The following is a 20224-nucleotide window of genomic DNA, read 5'->3' on the forward strand; positions in this document are numbered from 1 at the left end:
CACATTGGGAGCAGGGTCAATTGTGAGTTTCCATTTACCGTGAGAGGAGTGAAATGATGGAAAGTATATGAAATGTTGTTGCATTTTCGTTTAACAGATTTTAACGAGCAACACCTGGAGAAGTCTCCTGCCAGCAGTATCGATGGCATCAGTTTGGATGAAGGAGTGGAGTCCAAAGGCTCTACTGATGAAACAACCAACCTTGGAACCTCACCATCGACGTATGTCACCCTTTTATATTATAGTCTATGGCCGTATTCTTTTGGTACAATTCTGTCAATTCTCAAATCTGGTTAAGGAATAGAAATAGTCTCTTACTCAGCCGCTATTATGGTCGTCACCATGCGTTAGTGGGGAGAAGCGTTGTGTGACGACCCTAATGACGACTGCCTAGGAGACAAGTCAATTGCCAAAAAAACGCAATTTCGCCTATTCCTGTCAACCTGAAAACCTTCCCAAATAAACGTGATTCTTCTTACTCTGAGTGAACTGTATTCCGTTCATTCTGCTATCAGGGGCAGAATGAACGGAATACTATTCTGTTCATTCCTAAAACAGAATAGGCGCAAAAAACATGACAACCGTGTCTTCCTATTCCGGAATAGTCCCAAGGTAATGCGCCCTATATATCTCTGACGAAGGGCTAACGCTCGAAACGTCAGGACTCGAATCTCTTTACAGTGGCCAATTTACCTTTAGTTATCAACTCTGTTGATAAACCAGACAGTAGTTTCTACTCCCCACCGACGCAGCACCACAGTTTCTTCAGAAACTAACCTCCTTATAAATAAATTGCCGTTTGCAAAAAAGAAACATAGCCTATAGACCTTTTTCATAAATGGCAGCCCATTTATTATTCTTTTCAATACATGTTTATTAGCCCTACTAACCTCATTTCAGAGAAAAAATTCTTTTGAATTTTGCACACGCTGACGAGGCTAGTAGGGCTAATTTTCATGAAAACAAAAGAATAATTTATCGGCTGCCACTTATGAAAAAGGTCTATATGGAGCGATCACCACTCGCTAACGCTAGTCTGTGATTTCAGCAGCAGTGATGGCCACACGGATTCAGCGTTTGGTGAGTCCGTCATCAGCACATCATCTCTCTCCACCCCTGTCGGGGGACACTCATCAAACCGGTTTAACCCGACTTTGACCACAACAGGGAGCCACGGCGAGGAAGCTACAAACCAACTCTTGAGCCAGCAGACAACTCCAGATAATCTCCGGGAAACTGCTGAAGTGCATGCGCAAGAGGCTCGAGAAGATGAAGAAGCAGGATACGCCAGACTGGAAGATATACGTGTAGCTCAACAGAGCAAGACACAGGCCAGGTAAACATACCCCCCACCCCACTCCCCAACCCTCTTTACACCCACCCTCGCTTACCTCCTTCCCCATCTGCCGCTGAATAGACCATTTCCGAGTTGCTTCGAACCTCGTTATGAAAGCGAGGCTAAGTGCAAAGTTTTTGTTGTGAAAATTTGTTTTCATTCATATGCAAACAAAACTAATTTTCATAGGAAAAGTTTTGCACTTAGCCTCCCTTTCATAGTGAGGTTCACAGCAACTCGGAAATGGCCTATTTGATGTCCTCAAATGCATAATGGAGCCCCAATGGACCAAACAAATTTGGAGCCATTAACGGGCACAGTATTGACTATGTTAGTTCGCATTTCAAACTTGTATCGCGTCTACTGAACTCCTGGGGCCGGTTGTTCGAAAGCCGATTAACGCTAATCCTTAAAAATTATCCAAGGTTTTCAACTCTCTCATTAAAAATGTTTTTAAACGCTAATTTTAAGCTAACAGTAAAGAAACGTTTTAGTCAACACCGAGGGACAAAACTCTTTTCGAAGAGTCTTCACTGATTAGTAATTAAACGCGAATGAAAGTTCACGTTAACCCAGGATTAGCTTAATCGGGCTTTGAACAACTGGGCCCTGATTAAGGGCTGTTCTAAACCAACAAGCTAAGTTCATAACAGTTTGGAGAACGTACACGCAACTTGTCGAGTCTTTGCATTTTGTGAGGTTTACAACTTACGTTCACATAAACACGGCGAGGAACAAAAATTGTAACAATGATTTCCCGCGTTCCACTTCGATGAAAAAACGATACTCCTGCTCTTTGATTATTCTTAATGTGATTGTCGTTTTCCTTTTTAGCCACGGCAGTGGTATTTCAACTGATACTCAGACCACCCTGGACAGGACAAGTCCATTGGGAATTTCAAGGGTGGTGGGCAGTGTAGAGCAGCAGATCGAGGCTAAGAATTCGACGGATAATATGGAAGCTATTCAGGACATTCTAACGGATATGGCTGATATGAGGTGAGATGTGTATTAAAATATTTTGTTATTTGTTCGTTTTCTGGAGCGGTTCTCTTGCTTGTGAAGAAGGGAATAACCCTGGTCAGTTCCATGGAGACGAGAGGCTTAGGTACTGAATTATACTCTTACATTCTTAGACGATTGAAATGAAAAATTAAGTCCCCAACCACCCATTTCAATGATGAAAAAATGGCGCGTTTTGCTTTGCGCGTGAATTAATCATTGATTTTTTTTGGGGGGGGGGGGGCGGGGGGTGGGGTAATTTCTTTTTTATTACTCTGTCAAAGATTGTAGCCCTTTGTGCTCCGCTAGTATCGCAACAGCCTTACCAAACATGACCAGTAATCCACAATTTTTATCAATGTCCCCCAGCCTCTTTGTTCCTGAACCGGCCAAACAGAGTCGTTCCAGTACCCCGCAAAGCTACGTCAGTGGAGGACTGGAGAGCAGGAGTCCTGTGCCCTCCTCAGGATCTGGAGTCTTTGAAAACGAGACGCAGAGGAAGAAGTCCCATCCGCACTCGGACAAAGGATACGGGTCAACAACTAGCGTATCATCTGGCTCATCGGGCGACAGTAAGTTGTATCTCACGCTCGCTCGTGGTCACCCATACTTAGTTCCGAATGTGCTTAGCCTCCATTACCTGCAATTTTTGCGACAAACAAATTAACACTCTCCCCACCCCTCCAAGCGGGCCCCACCTCCCCCCACCCCTCCAAAAAATATCTACTCTGAAAACCAATCGTGCTAAGAATATCCGAATACTTCCGAACGAACGGGTTACTATACCTGTCTGCTCTCTTCGAACTTTGTAAGCGATGCGCGTACCATTTCTCATTACTGAAACCTTTTTTTAACAGTGGAAAAGGGAACCAAGCGGCACAGGTGCCATGAAAATAAAATCTTATGTTTGTTGTTTACACGAGCGTATTTTTCCGCTTAACGGTGCGCTTTCATTTTGGTACGAGGTATACATGATATGCTCATTGTTCGCATTTTTCCTCGCCTCTTCAGGGCTCGGAAAAATACTCCGCAACTCGCAAAATTTCCGCGCGTATTATATGTAAAACCATCGAATAAGAGGTTTATTATTCCACTGTGAAAAGATTTTGTTATTTTGGTTTCTCTTTTCTGGTAAGAGTGTTGAGATACAGCCAGCATTATCTGTGCATCCAGCTATCTATTAGTGCATGATGCGTGCGAATGACGTAAACAACACGGAAAGCCAGTGAAATGTCTTTGTCCGTATTCGCTGTTGTAAACCGGTTAAACCAGGACACTACAATGTATTACGGTCTTGTATTTTGCGCGTTCTCTTTACCTTATTTGGTGAAATGACACAATAGTGGAATAATAAGAAGAGTTAATGCCTCGTTTGTATGAATAGTTGTCCGAGCAAATGCGTTTCTAGCCTGCGAGAGCAGACGCCGTTTCCAGCTTTCTTTTACCCACCGAGCTCTTCTCGTGGCGGTTGAAACAACAGGAGGGAAAGGCATCTGCTCTCTCAGGCTAATGCGTTTCATTCTGAATCGAAATGGTTAAAACTTAACGCCGAAAGTACAAAACGTGCATACAGATATGACAATATCGCAGTAAAGGAAGATAAGATTGTTTGTAAGAATTTACTGTGATTTTTAAAATTAAAATTCCATGTACGTTTGGCAGTGTTCCAGTCTTCTTCTACGCGGCCGTCTTTTGTGTCGTCACGCAATGTTTCTAGGAGCATTGCGTGACGACAAAAACGGCTGCGTAGGAAAGTAAAACTAGCAGTGATTTACAACAAGGCTTTCTTGACAAGCTTGCTTTTAACAAGTTTTATGTTCTCGTGTGTATGCAGACTTTGTCAGGTTTTTTCTAGCATTACAGTTTTTAAACGAGTTCACGAAAAACTTGCTCACCCTTTTCCACGAACAAGTCAAAATTGTTAGCAACTAAAAATTGTGTTTCTCTTTCAGATGTTTTCCTTCCTGATAGTCCGAAGGTTGCAGGGTTGAAATTTGACCGAGACACTTCCGGATTTTGGTATAAACCTAACATTTCAAGAAATGATGGTATGCGAATTCTTTATTCTTCTCTAATATATCTTGTTCGATAACGACGTTTTTGTTTAAAGGATCTGTTCATCTGGTGGAAACCACATCATCATAAGTCATTCGACATTATTACCGACAACAACAGTGACATGTAAACCATTTGTGACGAATATGAGATCTCAATTGAAAAAATTTTGACTCTGAAACCAGGGGCCCGTTTCTCGAAAGTCCCGGCAACTAACCGGGCCCAATAAGTATATTTTTAAACGTTTTTTCGCCGGTTACACAGTGATCACAGTCATGGTACTTGGCCAATGTTATCATAGAATTATAAGATTTTAAAATTTAGTATTAAAAGCTAACAAAAATTGACTTCTGTTAAGAAACATTATCACCAAATCACTTATCGGGCCCGGTAAGTTACCGAGAAACAGACCCCATGCAGGCCCTTCCACACATCAAACCACTGCGCTTTAGGTAGACCCACGACGTGTTCGGCCTTTAGATACGCTCACATGCGACAAAATCCTGCATGTTGCTTCATGTGTATACACTCTTCAGTAACGTCTAAGTCAACGCCTCAATGTTTTGACAGGTTATCGCTAGACGCGCAAGATTCTTAAAGTTACATTGACGTCGCATTACTGGCTAGCTACAGAAATCATTTTATTGTAGTTACATGAGAGAATAGTAATTTATGACCTTCTATTTTCTTTTACTCCAATCTTAAGCTATCTCAATTCTAAGAGACTCCGAACCAGGATCCTTCATCATCCGGGACAGTCAGTCCTTCCCAGGAGCCTTTGGTTTAGCTGTGAAGGTGGCGGTACCCCCCGCTCACGTTTTACAGGGGCTTCAAGGAGACATGAGTAAGTTGAAAAGTATTCGTGAGCAGTCATTATCTTTAGCACGTTTATAAAGTACTGGATAGTTAAATGAATAAGCTGAGTGGTGAGTCTTAGATGTCACAGACTTACAACGCCTGGTGTCAGAATCTTTTCCAAGTTTTCCCATTGAATAATATAATAATAATAAGTAAAAAATTAAATTTATATAGCGCAAAGATTTAAGGATGTAGTTGGATCGCAGTGGATTTTGGGAAGTCCGAACTGTGAAATTTACTGGTTATTTTAAAATAGAGACTGAAAACGTGTTTAGCTAAGTGCTGCTTTTCAGGGATGTTGTATGGAAAAACACATTCAGTTTTGAGATTCGATCTCGGAAACTTGCCTAACTAAAATCATTTAACTTTGCAGGCTTCCCCCTTCACGGACACTGGTTACTAACTGACACTATCCATCAAATTGCATGGGGATTTTAAGTGTTGATTTTCTTTCTCGTCTCTTTTATTTTCTTGCAGCTAAAGTTAATCTGGATAATGAACTTGTCCGACACTTTCTTATCGAGACTACCAAGAAAGGCGTCAGGTTGAAAGGCGTCAATGACGAACCAGTTTTTGGTAAGTTCAGCCATCTAGATTAGAGAAATTCTCGTGTTGTCTTCACAACTAACAGGCCAGTGACATGCGATTGCGTGAAATTGAAATCGGTAATCGTGCGAGAACATTCAGCACGTGAAAAAAATCCCATGTACTGTACAACGTCGTGACGCAACGCGCGATTTTCACTCTTCGTTTTTTTCTCGAACCTCCCTGCGAGTGTAACTGCTTCTTACCTAAGCAAAACACGCGAGTAATAGAGCGTACCAAAGTAATATGCCATTTCCGAGTTGCTGTGAACCTCACTATGAAAGCTAAGGGACCGTTCATTTTTTATGAGCATGGAGGGGCTGGTGGGATTTGGTTAATTGCCATTACGAAACTGTATGACCCCCCCCCCCCCCCCCCCCAAGCAGAAACTATTTTTATAACCAGAAACAAATCATACTCCTAACTTTAACAAAACGCTTATGTACTGTTTATATCAAAGATAAACGTAATTGTTACTGTGATTTCTTTACAGTACTATTAACAAGTTACCGTTCTCTACTTAGGTAAAGATTTCTCTTGTTTAAAAAAACGTTTTATAGATAGCAACACGTTTACGGCAAGGACAAACCCTAAATTTCCATTTAGATTCTCAAAGAAACTATAAAAATTAATCAAGCAAATGGTTAACGTGAAATTACTCCCCTTCGAGTAGAAACAATTAATACACGTACAGATCTGACTAACAAAATACGGATCGAAGCATACCAATCAACGATTACGAGTCATATTAAACAGAAAAAAACAGCGGACGCACAGATAATATTAAAGTACTGCTATTAAAAATGACAGTTACAAGCTTTTCTGAAGATGGCTTACGGCTCAGATTTACCGTCAACTGAAGTCACCAACAACAGTTCTATTATTAAAACTAATCTGGATGTTCACACTAGGCATACTACTGAGTCTACTGATACTCCTGGGTTCAAATAATTTACTAATCAACAGTCTTTATAAAAGTGAGTACTATTAAAAAGAACATTAAACAATCTATTGATATAGTTCAGAGTACAACCACTTTGTAGAAAACTACTCCCCCAAGGATGATTCAATAGTGAGACTGATACGTTTTTATATTAATTTGAACTTGTACAAACATAGGTGTCTACTTCAGTTTATATTCATTATTGCTTTTCCAACAGATATGCTTCATTTCCTCAGTTGTTGTTAATATAAAATGCAGATTTCGACCTCAGTATGTAAAACAAATTAAAAGTTGTTAGGAAAATCGCATTAAATAAAATTGAAATAATATTCAATTTCTTCATCTCTTTCTGTGTTGAGCCACTTTCAATTTCCCCTACTAGCCAATTATTGCTGGTGACCCCCCCCCCCCCCTCTTTCACTCATTTTTTTTGGTAGCCCCCCCCCCCCTTTAGTGCCATTTTTTTTCTCGTGCCCCCCCCCCCCCCCCTAAATCCCACCAGCCCCCCCATGCTCATAAAAAATGAACGGTCCCTAAGTGCAAACCTAAGTGCAAAACTTTTCATATTAAAATTAGTTTTGTTTGCATATGAATGAAAACTAATTTTCATAACATAAACTTTGAACTTAGCCTCGCTTTCATAATGAGGTTCAAAGCAACTCGGAAATGGCCTATTAGTCTGACCAATTACGACAGACTTAAACAGCGCAATAAACCAATCAAAATTCGAAACAAAGACGTGTAACCGGCGCCAAGCGCGGGAAAATGCGTGCGAGCAAGTCATGATTAGTTTTTGTTTTAATTTGCTTCTCATTGGTTGAGAAAGTGGCGCGAAGTTTGCTAACCAATCATAGAGGGTAGTGAAGCAAACACGAAATTACTTTAAACACTCAATCGAAAACCGTTTTTTTAGAGGATAAATCTAATAAGTGACCTGATGTCCTGAATTTTCTACTGTGTTATAATCTAATCGTCTAACATCATTAATATCCTGCGCGGCCTACACATCATGAAATAAAAGATCGCCTCATCCCACCACGAAATTTCAGACACAAACATTGTTTCTGATAATAAACGGTCCCAAATATAAGCCCTTAGGCGCTTAAGATGATTTGCATTAAGCTATTTAGGCTGTTGTTGTTAAGCCTAACTCAGTCTGAAACGCAAAATCCTTTCGCGACCTTCCCGAAATCAAGCCCTAAATTAAATAAGTTCCAAAAAACGTCCTTGAATGAATATGAGACTAGCGGTTATATTTGAATTTTTAAGAGAAATATGAGACAGGCTTTGTTCTCCCCTGTGTAAACTGTTTTTCTGTCTGTTTATTTAGGGAGTTTGGCGGCGTTTGTGTACCAGCATTCCATCACACCTTTGGCATTACCAATCAGGCTCAACATACCAATACAGGGTAAGTTAAACAATCAAGTTCTCCATACCACTCCATATATTCTTCATTCGTACTTGTTGGGAGAATTTGATTGTCAACTTTCCTTTTGTAATCTGAAATGTAGTAATATTCCGCGTTTAAATATGCGCCTAGGAGTAAAATAGGCTTAAGTTTTAAAATGGTTAGTACATCTTGTATAACATTTTTAGTGAAGAATTCCATCTCATCCCCTGCCTTCCCACGCCAGGTTGTCTCGTTTTGAAGAGTAAGCCAAGTTAAGGAAAAGTAATGTTAGCTACTAGACACCCTGTAAGCAATAATAAGGAAATATTAAGTTTGATTTTTGTGGTTTGATTCCCAGACCTTTCAGCGGAAGAGAAGTCCCAGTCCACTGATTCAGAAGACGGCCAGTCATGGCCCAGAGGCGCAGGTAATACTGGACACTGGTATTATGTCTGGGGGAATAGCCGATAAAAGTTAATCCTCGTTACGTTATTAAAATGAAAAACAACAACAGGAACAACCTCGAGACTTTGTGGAACGACAATTTTTCCTCGTCAATCATTAACAGAACTTTATCTGACAATAGGAGCTTAATCTCTTTAGTTGTTTGTACGTATCATTTCTTGTTTTCAACTTTAAAATCATTGTACTTATAACTAACGGGTTCTTCTTTTAGAGTGACAATTATTTTGAAATACTTTAAATCTGTGTTACTATGTAAAACTTAGTGTCTTAGTAGTTTGTACTTGTCAGTTTCTTGTGTTCGTCTTGCTCCGCCTCGATTAGCTGAAGGTATAGTTGCCGGGCAAGCAAGCCACTCCTTTTGTTATATTTTTGAAAATAAATGATTGATTGATTGATTGATTGATTGATTGATTGATTGATTGATTGATTGATTGATTGATTGATTGATTGATTGAAAAAATAGGAACGTTTAATTTTAAAGAAGTTAGTTTTTTGGTGTTTTCTCGGGTCACTTTTAATTGTTGTTTGTTTGTTTATTGCAGTTGGTTCGTTGATGTATCTTGGGCAGTGTGATGTTGAAATGCTTACAGGCGCGAGCGCCATTCAGCGCACCGTCGAACGACTGTCCACAGACGAAGCTGCCAAAAAATTTACTACAGTAGGCTTCAAGGTCACACCAGAAGGAATGACTCTTACGGATAACGAACGAAAGTAAGCCGTGCTGCTGTTATTTTTGATTATTTCACGAACGCACCTTGGATATGAAGTGATATATATGCACCTCACAACAAAGAAATATTGCTAGATCTTGCTGATTTTATTTTGCAAGAAATGACTACCAGAACACAATTTAGTCTTGGCCATTTCCAAGGCGTGGCATAAGGGCTGATATTCCACGGCCGCTCAGCCAATCAAAACTCTGGAATTGCATTTGGTTAGACTTTCTAGTCTTCTCGGATAAGGACGATAAACCGTTGGTCCCGTCTCACAAAACTTGTTCCTAATAATCTGTGGGACGTTAAAGAAACCACACACTGTTCGAAAAGAGAAGGGGACGTAGTCCCCGGTGTGGTGGTCTATCTCTGATTTCATCTGTCTTTTGCATTCATGCGTGGGTTGGGTGGGTGGGTGGGTGGGTGGGTGAGGTCACAATATGGACTGATAGCGGCTGGCAGTGGCGCCTTTATATGCTGACGTCCGATCCCACCCCACAGATTTGAGCTAATGAAAGGCATGTTACAATGTTGTGTTTTTCTTTTTAGAGTGTTTTTCAGACAACATTTTCACATGAAGGCGATACTGTATTGTGGAATAGATCCCGACAAAAGGTACTACGAATATGCCGCAGTAGCTCTTTTTAATCACACTATTGAATGCTCCCGCGAACTCGAATACCTGACATGTTTTAGGAAAAAAAATGGCGAGTTACGTGAGGGTGAGATGGGTGGGGTGGGTCCGGAAAAAGCCATCAGGTCTTAAGTCGTTTGTTCGTGTAGTGTGCAACTCAACAGAAGTTATCCTTTGAATCTATAAAGTGCTTTGATGGCAGATTAAATTTGCAGTGCAGCGTTTTGAGGATGTGTAGTGTAGAATGACTTCAACTATGACCATGTTTCCGTAAAACCTATAAATTTTCAAACCTCTTTCTCACAGGAAGTTGGCCTCCCTTGGCAAAATCTGTGCGCCACGTTTGACACGCTTGCACGAACTTTGAACGCCACTTTAATTCGAGGTTGATTCGCCCTGAAGTCAACTCGCCCCGAGTTGACATTTTCACAGTCTTAAGTCAAATTTGAAGAGCAAAGAAACCGTTATGTTATAAAGATGTAAAACGTCTGTGCTTTCTTTCAGATGGGATTTGAAAACGCCAACGTACAGTGGAAAATCAAAGTAAGTCTGATCTACAACCTCAAATTATTAAGAAATTCATAAACCGCTCCTCAGGAAAGTTCTTCTCAGTAACTTTAATTTGAATGGTCACACTTGAAGATTTCATCCATTGACTCAAAAGGCAGAACCACCTTGTACAGCATAATAAACAGCACCACAGGAAAGTGCTGGTCAGTAGCTTTCATTTGAATGGTCACACTTTAGGATTTCATCCACAGACTCAAAAGTTAGAATCATCTTGTACAGCATAATAAACAGCACCACAGGAAAGTACTGCTCAGTAGCTTTCATTTGAAATGTCACACTCAAACCGTATATTTATCACACGGGGGCATGAGCCAAAGCGGCATCTACGGGAGTCGGGTGGGGGTGAATTTTGTACCGTTAGATCTGGCCTTACTTTGCAAGGAGGTTGTGTTAGAATATTTTAACAATCGCTCTGTTTTCTCTTCTTGTTCCTCAGATCCTTTGGTCTTGTGTTACGGAAGACAGGAGAAGTACATAACGTGTGTCATTTATTTGGAGAAATTTCTAAAGACTGGCCGTCTAGCATCCTCGTCAATATACTGAACAGGTTCATGACGCCATCAACGTAACGTAACGCAACGTCACGTCACGCAAAGATTGGGTGACATGGTGACGAAATCGAAATCGAAATCGCAGTGTAAGCCCACGTCGTTTAGAATCAGTTCTTATTTACACCAGTGCGTCACGGGTCACGTGGACATGTCACAACCGCGACATCATTAAAATCTCAATACATTTTCAAGGAGCGCGGAACTACAGAATAAAGTAAATTGCAACGCAAGAATTTTGCGGGTCAACTGAGGCAATCTACGTCCTTGAAAACAGAATCGCGATTGACCTCGACTCCATAGGTCCATAGTTAAATCGCTGTAATGTAAGGAAGGCTGGTTTTGTTGAAGAGCCAGTCGCCTTCAGGACTCAGAAGTATTCGCTTCGTCTTCAGCGACTTTCAAATTCGGAGCATGATCGGGTGTCTTCTGTTCTTCGGGATGCCTTCAGGATTCCCAGAGGATCTCTTTCCTGGTTTCGTCTCTCCATTGCAACTCTTCGTGACCACTTCGGGAAACCTTCAGCATTAGGGGAGTCATTTTGGCTATTTCCGGAAGCTCTTCGGTTCTTCTACTTCCTCTACGGTGCTTCTCCAGCATTCGGATCAGATCGGAGCTCATCGTTGTCTTCGGAATTTTTCGGTACCTTTTCCGAGCAACCAGGTTTGTTGGTACTTTCGGAAAAGAAAGGTGCTTGTAAGACTAACATTAAACTTTAAAAGGTATATAGATAAATTGTAATGGAATTACAGAAAATTGATATAATTTTATATATTCAGATTTATGAAGCCACATTGGCCTCTTGTAATCTCCCGTTTGGAGATTTAAGAATTAATTTGGTATTAAAACCATCCGTAATAGAAATACAAATATATGTCTCCCTCGGTTTTAAAACTGTTTTTTTGCTTTGAACAAAAAACAAACAAAATGAAACAAAACAAACGATCAGGGTGGCGTTACAGTCCAGGCTCTCTCCTACGCACTTCCATTTTGAGTATCGCGACGACCCTAGGGACGAGGTTGCTCTTCAAAACCCAACCAATTTCCCATCTATAATAACCCACCCCCAAAGTAAGCCTCCAAGAAACGTCATTTGAATATAAGGCCGGTACCTTTTTTTGGACTTTTACGGTACATTATCGATTTGTTTTGCAGTTTTCGTTTTCTTTTTGTCCGAAGCAAAACACAGAAGAGAGGAGATTCACACCTTGTAATGGCTTATCTATAAAACGTGGTTGGTTAGATCAAGAAATTATCGTTTGTAATGAGTAGATACAGATAAGAAACAAATCAAAATGATAACAATCGACTGTCTTGTTATGTTTTGTAAAAAAAAAAAATTAGAATCTTGGCAATCATTTAAATAGATAATTCATTAATGGCAATATATTGTAAACTTCAGTCATATATATATTTTTGAACAGAGGAAATATTAAAACAGCTTCATATTTTTATCTTTCAAGTGTCCCTTTTCTTTGACTGCATGTTTCGTTTTCGCAGACTACACAACCCTTTCTTGGTCCGCACCCAGCGCCATCTTGAAAGTATTACTTCGCACTGGATTTTTGCTTGCGTTCAAGTTTTCCGAAGTCCTCGCTCTCTTTCCTTCTTTGTATCTATCCATTTTTCGTCAGCGAGCAAGCTCCTTTCATTTACGATTTAAAGCAACGTATTTCTCAGAATACAGGCTGAAAAAAACTAGTTCAATAGTTTTTTTTTTCAGTGCAAATTTGGCGACAACATAGCACATCTATATTGACTAATGTCGATGGCCAAGAGAGACTTCGTAATTTCACGCAAACAGTTTTGCTCGAATTAAGTCCGATTGGACATTTGTGATGTCGGATATTCCGCTCAGAGAATAGCCTGCGTGGCAGGCGCGTGAAAAATATACAGGGCGCGAAAAAATGCTTGGAGAGCGAGGGAGGGAGACACGTAAGGGTGAAAGTACCCTCGCGTGTCTCTCTCGCGCGCCCTATATTTTCATGCGCTGCTACGCAGGCTACTCAGGGAAGAGCCTGTTAACCCGCGCAAGTCCTCCTTACTATGATCTATGGCTATGATCGAAGAGAGGTTAATTGCTGATAGAGCCGTACGCAGTCCCTCAAAGTCGCCTCTTGTATAATCGTAGACAAATCTCAGGGTTTTTGGTGGGGCTTTTATAAAAGCGTTAAACTGGAAAATAATGTCGCTATGGTCTGTAAAACCCCCTGTATCTTTTGACGACAATATGTCGGTTACATTGACACGGCTCGGCACGTGTCAGAGGCGGTCGTGAAGGGTTTCAATAAAGGCTAGTTCGTTAACACCCGATGCGCTGTCAATGGAGTCCCAAAGGATGCCTGGCAAATTAAAGTCACCCGAAATTACCATATTGTCGAACTGGTCACAAACGTCATGCAAAAAAATATCGAATACAACCATCCAACTTGGGCCTTCATTTGGTCGCCTATAACAAAAACAATAAAATTCTTCGACAAGTAAGCGTAGTAATTTCGGCAAAAATGATCTCAAGCTGTTGCAGCTCGGCTTCCGATTCAGGTTTAAATTCTTTGACAGCTTTGAAGGAGGTTGTTTTGGTTGCGATAAGAACTCCACCACCACCTCGATCAGATCGATCTCTCCTAAATATTGTAAAGCCAGAATGCAATATTTCAGAGTTGCTGATATTTTGTTTCAACCATGTCGCATTGACGCATATAAGGTCAGAGTTTTTTCGGCGTACACCAGGTCCTGGAAGCGAAAGATCGAGGTTACACACGGATTGCCAGTTTGTTGTGCAGTCTTTGTGATAACTTTTTAAGCTTCTGGCATTCATCACGAGGCAATTGATCTTACCAGCAGTCAAAGCAGAAACTGGTCCAGGGTTAGGATTGATTTTACCAGACATCAAGAGGAGAAAGGAAGCATCTTGTTTTAGTAACAAACGTGGCACATTTACATTACATGGCACAGTAATAAGTGTTGACTTAATAACCTAAAACTGAAAAATAGCAACAGCTTTCACAGAGCTATTCGAGTGACGACCTGATTCCCTTAACAGTGTCAACAATCCATCGAAGGAGCAATCGTTTTCGGGAAAACGGCAATAAAAATCGTAAGAATGAAATAAGGTAAATGGAGTCCAAGACTAGCGGTACCTCCAAGACTACAGGTTGTTTGACCACGAGTCATCTTTCTGTCATTATATCGTTTTAACCCGTGCGCATGCTTAAACCTCAAAACGTACCACATGGAAGACAAAATGACTACATTGTCATATATATACATGGCTGAATCTCAGTTTAAGTCAGTAAGATGGAACTGAGCTGTCAACGAAAGGGATCTGTCTCATATGGTCTAGGGGCCGACTTTTCTCTCCCTCACTGTCTTGTCGGGGACAAGGTATCGGAAAGCAGCACGGAACCATCTCCAGCTGGCATAAGCGAACCGCGGGCCGAAAACTCGTGGTGCATCGTCAAGGTACAACGCTCCGGCAAACCGTCCAGAGGTACCGCTGTCGGCTGTATTTTTCTCTCTTTTTTAGCCATTTCGATATTAAGGCTGGCAAGTCGCCCGAAGACATCGTAAGGAAAGCGTTTCATTCATGTCCCTTATCATGTCCTTGTCAAATTGTCTACGGGTATTTTAATCTTTAATTAGCATTGTGTACTATTCATAGCCTTTAAGCCAATTCTGCACATTAAACACGTTCCCTTGAAAATATAAAGTCAATAAATACATTTACGTGCAGGAGAATTGCAACCATTAAGTGTCCAAGATCAAGGGCCTGTTTCACAGGAAATTCCTCCGCGAATCTGGAAAGATTTTCGGAATAATGTCAGGGAAACATGAAATAATTACGGTACAGCAGGATATTAAAACTCGGGACATTCGAAATCTTTTCCGTGAATGTCACCGAATAATTGGGAGGATATTCCAAATTTCCGGAAGAGGGCAATTTTATTGGATAAAAATGCCTGGAGAGGCCCGGTGGAGTGGAAGAAAAGCGCTGGTCATGTTTTGTGTAAAATAGTTGGCGTGTATTACGATTTTTTTTTTCCGAGATATAATAATAATAATAATAATAATAATAATAATAATAATAATAATAATAATAATAATAATAATAATAATAATAATAATAATAATAATAATAACAATGATGATGATGATGATGATGATGATGATGACAGGAATTTTGTTAAAATGTGCTTTGGTGAGTAGCGTAGTGAAACGTAACATTTTGCTCACCTTTTCGTGTCTTCAGCGCCGATTTCTTTTTTCGCGGCGGAGGGGGCGAGATTGTTTAGGAATTTTGAAAACAAACAAATTTTTCAGAAATGGTCATGAGTAACTGCGGCACGTTAGCGGTCTGTGTAGCCGAATTCGGACCGATAAATAGGGAAACAATTGTGTACCTGGAGTCAGTTTCTTAAAAGTCCGGAAACTTGGTGGACCCGATGTCCACTTTCTCAAATCCATTTTTATCGACTGGCGGCAATGTTTGGTTTAAATGTGCTTAATGTATTCCATAAACTACAATGGTTTTAGAATTTAGTTTCCACAAAATTTTGAAAATGTATCCCAGTTAGGAGCATTCTGCACCAAGTCGGAAACTTCGAGAAACTTGCCATAGTTCTGCCTTACCGTAAAATGTTGAGTGCTTGAGCCTGTATTTCAAAAGAGGAACACTGGAACCTCGTTACAACAGACAAGTTACAAAAAACACAATGCCGACAATGCCATCTACTGCTTTCACGACTTGAGTCAGTTACCGGCACCGCAATCGAGAAATCGAGCGAGTCACGTGTCATTCCCAGGAGGAAAGGAAGAGGTAGGTGTGTGTGAGGGGGGTAGAGTCCTTTTTTTCATTTTAGTTGGTCGAATCATGTAAACAAACCAATCCCTCAAGTCATTAGCGCCGCTCCGTACTTAGCCTGTGTAAAACAGATATCGTTTCGCCACTTCGTGTGTCTTAGTTTCTCTTTCGTTTTTAATGTATATTTTTCTGTCTTTTGCGCGTGGCAAATAAATTTGAAATTTGAGTAACGAATGCAGAAATTCAGTAATTTCTACCCAGATTTGAGTACTAATTCTGATTGGTTGAAACAAATTTTTCACGCGGCGCGCGTGTATTACGATCATTTATGGTTTTCGAAATTACGGAAAGGAAATTGGCCACCGCTTTCTGTCGCGTCTCGTCAAAGATTCTTGATGTTTCGTCGCGCAAATTTGTTCCACTATGTCTTACCCCAAAAATGTCGCTTTCCTACAAAAGCAATATATAACACATGACCATTAGGCTTTAAAGGCGTTTATTTTTTCTTTCTCGTTCTCCTCTGATAGATAGTCCAAAGTTAAATTATTTAATGTACATCATCTGTTTCAACTTATTGATCCTAGAGTCTATAAAAATTTGCTCGTTTTTAAATAATTAAAGGGAAACGAGTGTTGTTAAAACACTCACTTACTCCCGTTACTTTGAAAATGCGTATGTACATGGCGGAAGAAAACACTTAAAATAATAACAATTAAAAAGAAAGTTTGGTTATGAAAGAAGTGAAAAGAAGTTCAGTGTAGGCTTGAAAGATGGTTGATATGACCCTGCAAATAAAGAAGAAGATTATTGTAAATATGATGTGATAATCTTTATTAAAAGAAAGGGAAAGGTCATTACTGCTCCTTTCAATAGCATGCGGACTCTGAAGTTCAAGATTCAACCAATCGTTACGCTTTTCACCAGCCTTTACCTAAAATGTTAGGGACCTAGAGATGAACTCTGATCTTTTTCCTTGCTACAACACATTTCACCGTCATGATGTCCACACGTACAGTGAGGCTATTTGTTGGTTACAAGAACAACGCTTGGTTTACATCTATCAACCTACCGATTCCCCTGTTAAACACCGTGTACAGGTGGGTAATGATGAGCGAATTGCCGACATTACAGGAAGCTACAAGAAAAAAAACAACTTGTTTTCACTGTTTAACAGATATATATTGCTATACAATTTTGTCTGCAAATTATATACCATAACATATTTCCTTGAATTAATACTACTAAGACATACTGAGACATTAACATACAGTGTAGCTGACTGGAAACTCAGCACCTTGAAGGAAGCATTGATTCAAGGCAGTAGAGACTAATGATAGCTTTGTCATTAATCAGACCTAAGTTTTGAGATCGAATTTAAGGTCAATATAGATTGATGGATAGACTGGTCATAGATTCAGCAAGTCAGAGAGCATTAACAGCCCAAAACATTTACATGGAAAGCCTGATTTCCACTAGCGAGGTAAGTACAAGCGCAGCATAAAAGCTTTATGTCAAGTGAAAAAGAAAGCGACACAAGCACAAGCACAAGAAATTGAAAACGAAAAATTTTGATCCTTGTGCTTATGCTTGCATTGAGGCTGTTTTCATGGTGAAACAAGCATTCTTATGCTTGTGCTTGAGCTTCTGTCACTAGTGAAAACCAGGCTAAAATGTGCACAAGCCTTGGAGCCAAGAATTCTGATCCCATACAAAATTCATAGATTACATTTATTGTTATTAGTTTTCCATTTTACACTAAATTCAAATGCTCTAAACATTGTCTCCCCTCTATTAAATATCTTGGCGGTTTTCTTTTCTTTTGGGGAGTTTCACAGGGACATGAATTAAAGAGGGGTGTTTTAAATGAGAGGGTGCTTTAGTATATGAGTGATACATTAATTTTGATTTACATGATTGTATAATTAACCCTGAAAAGATGAATTCACTTACTGAAGAGCTTGACTGATGGAGTTGTGCTTGACTTTGTGTATTATTCCCTGATTCATATGAAACTTCCATTTCTTCAAAATTATTGGCTTGATTCACTATGTTACAGTTCATGTCTACGAGAACATTCAGTGTGGTGGAATTGGGATCTGCAAGAGGCTGATTATAAACATTACAGTATCGTTCCTCAGCTGCAGATTGTGAACAACATAATGATCTGTTCTCTGTTTCCAGATTGGAAGTATTCTCTGTGTACCAGGAAGAAGCCTCTAGACAGGGCCGTTTCTGAAAGCAGAACAAAAACCATTTAATTCCTATGATCAAGAGACAAACATTACCAAAAAATTTGACTAAATTTACTGCTAATTCTGTCCTATTGAACCCTGATATCTTGATAACCAATCAAAATATTGAAAAAGCCTGACACCAATTTGTTGATTGATGTCTTGTGAATATTAACACTGTGTAGACTGCAAAACAGTCGTATTTTTGCGTTAGTTTGTTGTAGGGGTACACGCAGTCTTCGATCGAAAGGTCTGGACCGAGTGTAAAAAATGGAGAGTGGGACTGGGGAGAGACGCTGAAAAAATACAAAACAATTTTTTCTCGCCTTCACACGCCCTGCGGGCGTGTGAGGCTCACGCTCACGCTTCGCGCGCGCGAATCCATGCTTACGGCGCTTCCCGCCTTTGAAAGAGAAAAAACGACTGTTTTGCAGTCTAAACACTGTGCAGCTTAATTGCACTCTTCCCATGGTGTTCCATACCCAATAAATTCAATTTAACAGGCCTTGACCATTTTGGGAGTTTGTATGCTCCTGGTATTTCATAATGTAAACAAATGCTAAAATTATATTTTTGTCAGAAATTACATTTATTTATTTGTCCATTGATAAGTACTTTGGCAAAGTTTTCTCAAAACTGGTACACATACAATTTTTTTTTTCCTGAAGGACCCCAGCTCATTAATAATACATAATACAATCAGTCTATACTCATTTTTATCAATTTTTTGATTCCTCCATTCTCCCAATTTTAAACATTTCCCCATTATCTCTTATTTACTTTTTTTATTATTATTCATGTTTGTAAATCGTTGATGGTGCTGAATTTTAAATATTCTTAATGTTTATGTAAATAACTATACAATTCAGCCTTTTGGTTGCCATATGATTATCCATAATAAACTATCTGTAATATGTAATGAACTATCTGTAATATGTTGCCGACTCCTGCACACAGGCCGCGTGTGCTTTCTGCATTTACATAAACGTGTTAGCCTACTTAAATATGCGTATACAAAATATAACATATAATAGGTGCTAATTAGCACATGCTGATATGTTACACTATCTATCTAACAAAAGAAATCACTACAGTGAAAGAGGTTTGGAAATAAGCTTTGGTGGGCTAAATGCTTTGAATTTCTTCGCTCAAAAGAGTGTTTCATCTAATTTCCAAACACCTCAAAGCACTGCCCCTTTCTCAGGGTCTGGAATAAGGTTGACCTCAGAGCTGGCCATAAAAGAATTGGCTGTGCATATAATCGTTTTTTTTTTTTTTTCAACAAACTTAATTCTCAGTGTTTGGAAATCAGATGCAACACTGGTGGTTGTGTTTGATATAATATTTGCCAGTCACAGTAGATCTTAATCCACTTTCACTATGACCTTTTAATGACTTTTCAGAATCTTAAAAGTTAATAGCCATTACCCAATTAGATTCACTTTGTGGAAGGGATTAATATCTAACACATAAAATGCCAGCACTTGCATCTCTTTACAGTGAAGTGTTGCTAAGAGGATGCACGCGCACGATTTGTATTAATGTTCAAGATATAAAGTGGAACATGTGCTTGTACATTTCGCATTTTCATTTTGTATTCGTTAAGTACTTGTCTTTGTATAAGTCTTTACTCATTGTGAATAAACTTCATTCAAGATATACACAGCATACGGTGGCCATTAACCTTATAAAGAACTGTCAGTTGTTTTTTTACAAACCTGTGCGCTCACAGTCGAGACACATTAAGACCATATGCATATCATATTAGACCTCATCTTGTCTCAACGGTTAGCTCTTTTCCTGGTTTCTTCAAATCGCAAACGCTCTTTAGCACGTGTTGTTTCCAAATAAATTTAAGCTCACCTTCGTTTGTTCTTGATCAGAAAAACTTTCCAGTACAGCCTGACGCTTCCTCACAAAGTTGAAAGGCTTAACCACGTCCACAGATAATTCGATCTCCATCTTCAAACAATTTTTTCACAAGATTGAATAAAGAATCTTAGGGAATTTCTTCTGAACGGCGATTAATCCGTTTGCTAGCTAATTACAAACCACAGCAAACCGTCAAAAAACAAGGTCGTGAACCATTGTTA

The 20224-nt window shown here is 39.7% G+C and overlaps 2 protein-coding genes across 7 annotated transcripts in view; one reads left to right on the top strand and one right to left on the bottom strand.

Annotated features, from left to right (window-relative positions):
- LOC146484847 (tensin-3-like) overlaps positions 1–12551 on the top strand; it is a 70173-nt gene extending 57622 nt beyond the window's left edge. For 3 of the 6 annotated variants that reach the window (XM_085104311.1, XM_085104315.1, XM_085104314.1), the window contains exons 22-34: positions 98–221; positions 1049–1336; positions 2171–2335; positions 2708–2910; positions 4291–4386; positions 5100–5237; positions 5729–5827; positions 8110–8187; positions 8528–8596; positions 9177–9345; positions 9897–9962; positions 10486–10524; positions 10988–12551. In XM_085104311.1, the coding sequence (XP_084960437.1) occupies positions 98–221; positions 1049–1336; positions 2171–2335; positions 2708–2910; positions 4291–4386; positions 5100–5237; positions 5729–5827; positions 8110–8187; positions 8528–8596; positions 9177–9345; positions 9897–9962; positions 10486–10524; positions 10988–11120 (1667 nt within the window). In that variant the 3' untranslated portion in view covers positions 11121–12551. The remainder of the gene's footprint in view (positions 1–97; positions 222–1048; positions 1337–2170; positions 2336–2707; positions 2911–4290; positions 4387–5099; positions 5238–5728; positions 5828–8109; positions 8188–8527; positions 8597–9176; positions 9346–9896; positions 9963–10485; positions 10525–10987) is intronic. The other 3 variants (XM_085104312.1, XM_085104316.1, XM_085104313.1) reach the window with 2 other exon arrangements.
- A 3828-nt stretch (positions 12552–16379) lies between these two features.
- LOC146484849 (uncharacterized) lies at positions 16380–20224 on the bottom strand. Its single transcript, XM_085104334.1, has 4 exons — positions 19995–20224; positions 17851–18132; positions 16970–17035; positions 16380–16685 (listed from the first exon to the last, which is right to left on the bottom strand). The coding sequence occupies exons 1-4, from the start codon at positions 20091–20093 to the stop codon at positions 16653–16655; spliced, it is 480 nt and encodes a 159-aa protein (XP_084960460.1). The 5' UTR covers positions 20094–20224; the 3' UTR covers positions 16380–16652.

The sequence above is a fragment of the Pavona decussata genome, unplaced genomic scaffold (genome assembly GCF_977016875.1).
Source record: "Pavona decussata unplaced genomic scaffold, jaPavDecu1.1 SCAFFOLD_29, whole genome shotgun sequence".
Taxonomy (NCBI): Eukaryota; Metazoa; Cnidaria; class Anthozoa; order Scleractinia; family Agariciidae; genus Pavona; species Pavona decussata.